The 9,173-nt window shown below is 50.9% G+C and overlaps 1 protein-coding gene across 1 annotated transcript; it reads right to left on the reverse strand.

Moving 5' to 3' along the window:
* Positions 1-5,761: 5,761 nt before the first annotated feature.
* On the reverse strand, positions 5,762-9,171 carry socs9 (suppressor of cytokine signaling 9). The gene is given in 3 exon segments (XM_030381874.1): positions 5,762-7,678; positions 7,680-7,962; positions 9,027-9,171. Coding segments are annotated over 2 exon segments (1,695 nt in total). The 5' UTR covers positions 7,785-7,962; positions 9,027-9,171; the 3' UTR covers positions 5,762-6,088.
* Positions 9,172-9,173: the final 2 nt, after the last annotated feature.

Raw genomic sequence — 9,173 nt, forward strand, 5'->3', positions numbered from 1 at the left:
TGATTACGCCTGGATCCTTAAAAGTGTCCACTTTGTTTGGTAATGGTCTTGGTGTTTTGTGATTCCTAATTAGAGTTAAAGTTAACCTGACAGGCAGGCGCAGGTCTTTCACAGCTTCTCCAGCAGCTGTAGCACGAGAGCTGTGGACTCACAGAACGCTTTGCTGGAGTTGTTCAATTAAGAATTAATAAGAGACAAGGGTGTATTACAGAGCAAACCAAACACGCTAGCACCCTGTCAAGTCCCACAACTTCTCGCTGTTGAAATGTGGGTATAATTTGCTTATTTGTCAACATTTGTTTAGAAGGCAAAATGAATGTTAACTTCTATGCGTTTTCTTTTAACTGTATGTAGTGGCCATAAACATTTAGGAGGCTTGACCTTTAAAGTCTTTGGACTCGTATCATTGTGTGTTGCTACCTAGCCTCGTGTTCTCGGATTGTCTCTTAACATCTCTATTTTTCTGTGTAACCAGGGGCGACCCACACACACAAACACACACACACACACACACACACACACACACACACACACACACACACACACACACACACACACACACACACACACACACACACACACACCTTTGTTTTGTTGCTTTCAGTGTGCTGTGTGCAGTGAAATTTCCGTTTCACTTATGCTCAGGTTGAGGAGTTCATAATCCGACAGGTATACACTAGCTGCCCGGGTAATCATTGTCATCCATTTTGATTAAAATCATTTGAATAATGACTTACTTTGCATACCATTAAGATATGTAGCTGATATACTGTACTGATTAATCAGATGCAATGGCTGTCAATTACATACAAGCTTAAGAGTTATTATCTCTTCCCCAAACAAGCATGCAAACACGTTCCTGATCAAATCTGCCCTCTCTAAAACATCACCTCAGTGTGTTGCTATTCCCAGCAATATAAAGCCCACTTCCATGCTGAGAGATCATTCTGTGCCATGAATGCCCTTTGTGTTTGAAGGGTGCGGTATAAATAAATTCCTTGTGTCCTGCTCCATACACTAACTTATACGCATACCTTTTCAATCTGCAACTACCTTTTATAGATCATGCGGTCAGCCAGCCATACCGCACACTGTTATTCACACAAACTGTCCAATGGGGGGCCGGTGTGTTAGCACTGTCGGGCCCCTCGCCAGCCATCTGTCAGGGGCCGGGCCCCCGGAGCTGTCCACGGAACGAGCAGAGCGTGGGAAGGACGATACAGGCGGCTGTAGGCCTCCTCCTGGGGACTGCGCTGGGTCTGGCTCTTGGTCTGGGTCTGGGTCTGGGTCTGGACGTGGGACTGCGTCTTCGTCTGGGTCTTCGTCTGGGTCTGGCAGGTCTCCGTCTGTGTCTGCGTCTGCGTCTGGCTCTGCTAGCATTGAAGTGCAAGAAGTGTGTTAGGATTCAAACCGGAGAACGAGTAAGAAACAATGTGTTGTCAAAAGGGCAATGCTTCCAGGGAGGCAAACATCAAACATGACTGTTTGACTGAGGCTCCCAGGGGAGGGGGGCGAAGGGTACTGAGGATTCTCAGTGAACTCTGGATCCGCCACCTGGGTTACGGTGGTTGGAAGGGGAAGCATTTCCTGTGTAAACAGTCAAACTCCAAAGCGGACTAAAATAGGGAAAACAATGTTCCCGTTTCTTTCTCTTGTGTCTACATAATTCAGATATCGTGTTTGAACATACCCAACCAGCCATGCAGTCCTGTTTCATCAGAAAATCCACTTACCGCCGTGTATTAAACACAAAGGGACTATGTAAAATATCAATCTTTCGAGAATTTGAACCCCCCCCCCCTCCTCCTCCATTTGAGTTAACAGCCTTATTACCGAGTCCTTCCCACGGCGCTCCGGAGTGAATAGCAGCCTCACACGCCCAAACCTCAGCAGCCTTAATCACACCAGGAAGGAGGAGCAGGACTCCTCAGAGCGGTCCCCTATCTTCCCCTCACACCCTCCCTAACATGCCCAGCGGGCCCCACCAACAGCCGGCCCAATATCGGGGGCCCCCCATTAAAGGACCCCTCAACGGCGTCTGTTGGTGGATTTGAACCAACAGATTATTTGTTTAAAGTATTGTCAGGGAGATCACATTCTCCCAACCCCTCCACCACGCTGTCCTCCTGTTCAGGGGAGGACGGACGGACACAGACCCTCTCCCGTGGAGCCGGTCGTCCTCTATATATGCGGTGGGTTGCTGGCGGGGGTGAGGACAATACTTTTCCCAAATAATCTGTTGGTTCAAATCCTCCTTCTCCTGTGAATCGGCAGACCCTATACCGCGGCTGCACGCGTGCAGCCGCGGTATAGGGTCTGCCGATTCACAGGAGGAGGAGGAGGAGAGGGAGGAGGAGGAGAAGAGAAGTCCTCCTTTGTCCCTGGTGCCTCTAATACCTGCAGGACCAGAGCCAGGCGCTGGCTGCAGCTGCAGCACGGCGTCGTGCACGCGCACGTGCACACACACATGCACACGCACACAAACAGATGCACGTAGATAGACGCATGCACACACACACACACATGCACGCACGCATGCAGGGATGCAAACATACACACGCGCACAAATAGACAAGCAGACACATACAAACTCACCTACACTCACAGACACAGACACACATACATGCAGACACACACAGACAAACACACAGACACACACGCACCCACACAGAAAGAAACAAACGCAATGGCCCACACACGCACACACATACACACTGTGGTCGTGCACAAACCTGCATCAGCAGACAGTGTGATAAACACGGAAGCTCTTTACAGCCACCTGCTGTGCTGGCTGCAGCACCACATTCTTTGTGCTGACGAGAGCATCACAAGGAAGGGCGGGAGGGGAACAAGTCCCACTAACTCTTGAGTAAATTACCTATGAACATTAATCATATCACTGGACATCTTGTTTGCATACGACACAATGCCGTGATTAATACTGGGCTTTTATTTATTTATTTTAAATGGGGGGGGGGGGGGGGGGGCTCTTAGTAAAGATCCTGCTCCCACTCATTACTTGTGTTTGCTTTGTTTGGTTGGTGTAATGTTCCTCAGTCCTCACCTGTGTTCATTAGTGTCTCTGTTCACCTGGGTTCCTTGTTGCTGAGCTCCTTAGCTCCTTCCCCCAGCGAATACTGCTTCTGTCTGCTTGTTCCCACCGCGAAAATCCTCCTTTCGCACCTTCCCCGAGTCTGATCTCGGCATTTGTGTACACCTCCCTGCACAAGCTGTGACAGCTGTTGCAGCTTATTATCCGTGAGCTATAGCCAGCTTTATATAGCATCAGGGCTCTGTGCACGGGAGGAGACGACACACTGGGTTGTCGAGGGTGTCAGGATCCAGTGTAATGCCACCTATGGACGTACAGCGGGCTCACACAGGAGAGCAGGCTTTGGCTGGATACCGGAGCAAAGCCCCAATACAAACAAGCTGATACCAGGAGCAAAGTAATATCTCAGTGCTGCTGAGGAATCAACTTTTTAAAAAAAAAACTGCTGGCCCCGTGGACTCAATGCTAGCAGTCTTTTAATAAAGAATTAGCCTAGACGTGAGTCATTATGATATAAAATGGGCTGTATTCATAGGAAGCAATGGGTTGGATCTGACTAGGTATGGACTACTGCCACTTACAGGTAAGGACTGATGGTTTGATGATGGGAACAAGGAGCATCAGTAGACTACATATCAGTATCATACATATAATATATACATATCAATGCCAAAGTAGACCTCTGGGTGATAAATGGACTGCATTTATGTAGTGCTTTTCAAACCAGTGGCCACTCAAAGCATCCATACAAGGTGACAGCCAACTTGTCGGGAGAAGTTAGGGTGAGGCGTCTTGCTCAGGGACACCTCGACACTCCAACACGCTCTCCCTCCTGAGCCACATGCCGCCCGTGGATTATAGTGATGATTGGTTGAGGTGTTTTCCTAATCGGTGAAGATTCTCTCTCCCTAGATTGATCCAACACGGAAGTCAGGCTCCTGTGATAGGGGCAGTTTGTTGCCATGCCACCCACGAGAGCATAGCGAACGTGGGTCCTATTAAACCCCCCGATCCTGATTAAGTGTGGAACATCATGGCCATTCAAAACAGAACGATGGCAGATCGATTCTCCACGCCTCTTCATTAGCCAACTGGAAAGGGGTGTCGTGTGTGGAGATTACCCACGCACACACATCAATTAACGCTGCATCCACACGTGGTGGTGTATGGTAATGGGAAATGCAGTCTGTGTGTCTGTGTCACACACACACACACACACACACACACACACACACACACACACACACACACACACACACACACTTGGAATTCAATGGTAAATTGTGCAATTAGTTTCAGATACCCAGTTAAATAATGTCCTTCCAGCATGACATTCAGTTAATTTGTTCATTTTACATATTGTTTTAGGTTGGAAAGTTGACAGCATGTGAATTAATGCTTTTTACTTGCAATGCTTTCTTATACTGATACGAGGTCAAGTTTTTTAAGTTTGTTTGGTTTTCGAAAGATCATAGCAGAATGATTCTCTGATCTCTATCATTTGTACCATGATATTGTAAATAGGACTTCATAACAACATAAATCAAACAAGCAAGTGTGTTAACTCAATTACAAAGCCGAGAGGAAATGTTGGTTTGGCAGGATTGGGTCACAGCAGCAGAAGGGTATTCAGTGAGAAGGACAAAAACTACGGACATGTTACCCAAGATGTGGCAGCATTTGTTCTCATTAGTTGAGATCGGCTTCTTGATTGACTTGATGTCAGCGCCCAGGAGAAATCCAGAATCCCACAGCTATCATCTTTCAGGTAATTATGAGTGATTCATCAGTGCTAATTTACCATGCTAATTATTCTGATTTAACTGAGGGCATTCACAGTAGGGAACTCTGCCAAGTAGATAACTACTTTGAGTTCTGCATGGTTTAGGTATCAGAACCACTGGCCCCGTCTCGAAAAACATCCTCATCCTTGTCAATTGCATACATTACCTCAAAAACATTCAAATAACCACTTTCACACTACTTCTATTTACGTTTCAGGAAATGTTTATCTATTTACGGTATTAATGGCAAGTGTGTTGCTTTCAAGGGAAAATTGTGTTGCTTTCAAGGGAAAATTGGCAGCACGTTTCGTGCTGCCAATTCACCCTTTGCTTTCGTATAATCTGATTAAATCAGAGGATGAATGAGCACCATGCATTTGTGTGTGTTTGGTTCCAGCTACACCTTGAAATATGAGCTTCTGAAGAGCACATTGTGAGCGTATCAGACCCTGGTGCCTTCGGTTCCTACCAGAGGAACAATGAAGATAACACGACCAAAGGTTCTGCTGGCAAACATTAAACACTAACTGAATCTGCTTGTTTTTGTTACAAAAAATATGTAGTGATTTTTCTTTTCTTTTGAATAGGCCACACACACACACACACACACACACACACACACACACACACACACACACACACACACACACACACACACACACACACACACACACACACACACACACACACACACACACACACACACACACACACCTCTATTCAAGCTAATGTAAATTCCCCCTAGAAAATAAAAGCCCCCAGCCCCATAATGTAAAGCTCAGCAGCCCGACGGAGCCAGCGTGCCATCCTGCTCAGCACCTGGTAAACAACTCCATTACAATCAGCCCCGCCGTCCCCTGTCGGCAGGCTATTACACTGATTCGTCACAGCCAGCAGCCAACTGATAGGAATAAAGAAAAGCCTCTTCAAACAGGACCTTCGTTGGAAAGATCTTTGTTTAATGTGTCAAATGTTAAATGTGCATGACAATCTTTAGTATTATTCTGTATTGTTCACGTAGCGCGATACAAGAAAAAGACACGCCAGAGGAAATAAATAAGTATAACGTCGATTAATACAGCGACAAACAAAAGAAAAGAAGGACAGGAACGGAGGAATAAGTCACTACTTGGCCGGGCGTGCGGGGACCTGCATCACAGAGTCTAGTGTCTCCCTTCGTCAAACACGCCTTAAAACACGCGACTCCAAACAAGAGAGCCGATTGGTCCGGAAGAAGGGGGGGGCGCCGGCCTTACTCCCACCAGGTGTCCATCCGCCTCACCCTCACCCTCTGCTTGTAGTGGTACTCCTTCAGGTGCTTCTTGAGCGCGGTGGGGATGGGCAGCTGGTTGATGCCGTCGTAGGTGGTGCTGCCGCTCACCACCGAGCGGCACAGGCGCTGCAGGCCGAAGGGCTGCGTGCGGTGGACGGGGATGGACAGCAGCGGCTCGAAGAACATGCAGGAGTTGGGGTCCTTGTAGTGCTCCAGCAGGCCCGTGACGGTGGGCGCGTGGAACACGTTGGGGTCGTGCACGTCGAAGCTGAAGTTGTGGTTCCACTGCTCGATGCGCGCGTGCAGCGAGCGGCCGTACCGCCGAAAGCTCACCGAAAACAGGTAGTCCTCCTGGGCCGAGTCCCGCAGCAGGAAGGTCCCCTCGGGCCGGCCCTCCAGGAGGGTCTCCGCCTGGTAGCGGTCCATCACGCCCCAGTAGCAGCCCAGCGTGGTGATCTGCTGGAGGTCCGGCACCAGGCAGTGGATGTAGTCGATCTGCGTGTGGATGCGGTAGCCGTCCGGCGGCGTGGGCTGCGGCTGCTCCGCTCCGGGCGGCGAGGCCGTGGGCGGCGTCTCGCCGGGCGACACCTCGGGGTCCGCCAGAGACTCCGGGCCGGGGTCGCAGGCCACGGCGACAGGGGCGGCGGCGGAGGCCGAGGCCGAGCTGGAGGCGGCGGCGGAGGCCACCACCTCGTCCAGGGTGTCCAGGCAGCTCTGCAGCAGGAGCTGGTGCTGCTGCTGCCTCTGGATGAGCAGCTGCTGCTGGAGCTGCACCGTGGCTCTCTCGTCCGCCGCCAGCTCGTTCATGCCGTGCGCCAGCTTGGGCCCCAGCTTGTACAGGGGGTTGATCTGCGCCGTTACCTCGAAGGTGTGGATCTCGGCGTTGGGCGGCGGCTCCACCCCCTGCTCGATGCTGATTCGCCGGCGCTCCCGCAGCCGGTCGTCCACGTCCTCCACCACCGGGGCGGCCGTGGGCGTGGCGGCGTCCAGCGGCGGGGGCTGCGTGATGGGCACCGTGTGCTGCTTGATGAGGTACCACTTCTGGGCCAGCTCCGAGTCGGCGGGGAAGGGGCAGTCGTCCAGCATCAGCTCGCTCAGGTGGATCTTGCGCCTCGACGAGACGCTGCCGCCCGCCGCCTCCGCACCCGCCGCCGGGCACGGCGCCGGCGCCGCGAGAGCCTGCGGCGTTGCCAGTAGCAACGACGCAGCCGCGGGCGCCGCCAGCGTCTTGATGGGGAAGCACTGCCCCATGGCGTCCTGGATCTTCTGCCGCAGGGTGCGGCTGCCGCTGCCCCCCCGTCCCTCGCCCTCACCGGCGGGGGGCGACTCAGCGGCGACGGCGCCCGCCGCCCCCCGCTCCGGTCCGAGCGGCGACCCGGTGGCAGCGGCGTCCACGCCCTGCCACCTCCGGCCCACCTTCAGCGGGGACGACGACCGCCGGTCGTTGGTCTCGGCGCCGCCCGCCAGCAGCTCGCCGTACTCGAAGCCGTCGCTGACGGGCCGCTCGGCCGCCAGCCCGTTGGAGGAGAGACCCTTCTTCTTGAACTTCCCTCCCTTGCGGCCCCCCCCCCCCCCTAGAGTCCCGGCGCTCCTCCGACCGACTCTGCCTCACCTTGGGACGCGCCCCCCGCTCCTTGTCCTTGCCCCTGTCCCCCGAGTCCTTGGGTAATGACATGACGGTGTAATTATGCAGCGGGTAACACGGTAGCACCAGACAGGTCCGGTCCGCGGAGACGTGCGCTGATGACTTGTTATTCCACTTCGCCCGCAGTGGCGCGACTTACCAGCAGTGTGAGCTTGTGAGCCACCGTCAACATGATGGGTGGGTCACTTTCATCGTGGCTTTAGGCCATCTGCAAAACAAACAACACTCACTGATTATTTACACACGTTGAAATATTTTTTGCTGTGTGTTATATAAACATTGTGTGTGTTAAGGCACACATGTCTTTTAAAATATCTTAATCTAAATTAAATATCTAAATCTTTTAAATAGATGGGTATAGGGGGAAATCCAGTCTGTTTAACACAACGCGAGTATTTTACCAGTCAAGCATGTAGTTCAGAAACAATTAACCTAAGCTATGGTTCCTATAATATTATCATGGTTTAGTCCGAGTCGTATGTAACAACACATTCCTCAAGGCTATGGTTGCCATGGTATAATGGTTTAGTCCCAGTCTAATGTAACAGTCACCAAGGCTATGGTTCCGATGATGGTAAATTCATGGTTTAGTCCCAGTCTAATGTATAACAACAGTCACCAAGGCTATGGTTCCCATGGTATAATGGCTTAATCCCAGTCTAAAGTAACAAAATTCACCAAGGCTATGGTTCCAATGGTATAATGGTTTAGTCCCATGGACCTATTAGTTTATTCCTAGTCAAACGTACGAGTCCCAGACAGACGACCGTCGCCTGGCGGAAGTGGCAATAACCAAATTGAAAAGTATTGACCATTTAAGTTCAAAAAAGTTAAACGTAACGCAACATTTGACCTCACACGGCATAAAATCAACCATTACGAGTGACGATCGTCTGTCCTTTCAGTCCGGCTTCCTTTTATAGAAATAATGAGTTTGAAAAAGTTGAGCCAGCTATCCCATCAGCAGCACAGACTGCACCAACTCTGATCACCCCTCTTCAATACCCCTTAACTCCTTTAATACCCCTTAAACGCCGTTCATTATGCAAAGCGCGGGTGTGTGGTGCAAAACCCCGACAACAAGATCAAACGATCAACAATCCCCGAGGTAGGAAACCCAGGAAGCATGAAGCTAAAGCCGAAGCTCCTCTTAGCCAACTTTAGCACTTAGCTGGGCGGCCGTTCTTCGCATCGGACACGTCCTGTCAGGTCAAACCCTACATCTCTTCCCGTCTGCAAATACGTCAACAAAGAACACCATAGGTGTGTTACCTGTGAGGGGTCGGATGTGTTGTGTTGTCACTGCACGACTCTCTTAACACCGCGATGGAGACGATCGAGGCTAGCGTTAGCTTGACGTTAACTCCTCGGCTGAATCCATGGAACAAAAAAAAAAAAGCAACCCGGAAGTGATGAATC

This window comes from Gadus morhua, chromosome 16 (assembly GCF_902167405.1).
Source record: "Gadus morhua chromosome 16, gadMor3.0, whole genome shotgun sequence".
In the NCBI taxonomy this organism is placed as follows: Eukaryota; Metazoa; Chordata; class Actinopteri; order Gadiformes; family Gadidae; genus Gadus; species Gadus morhua.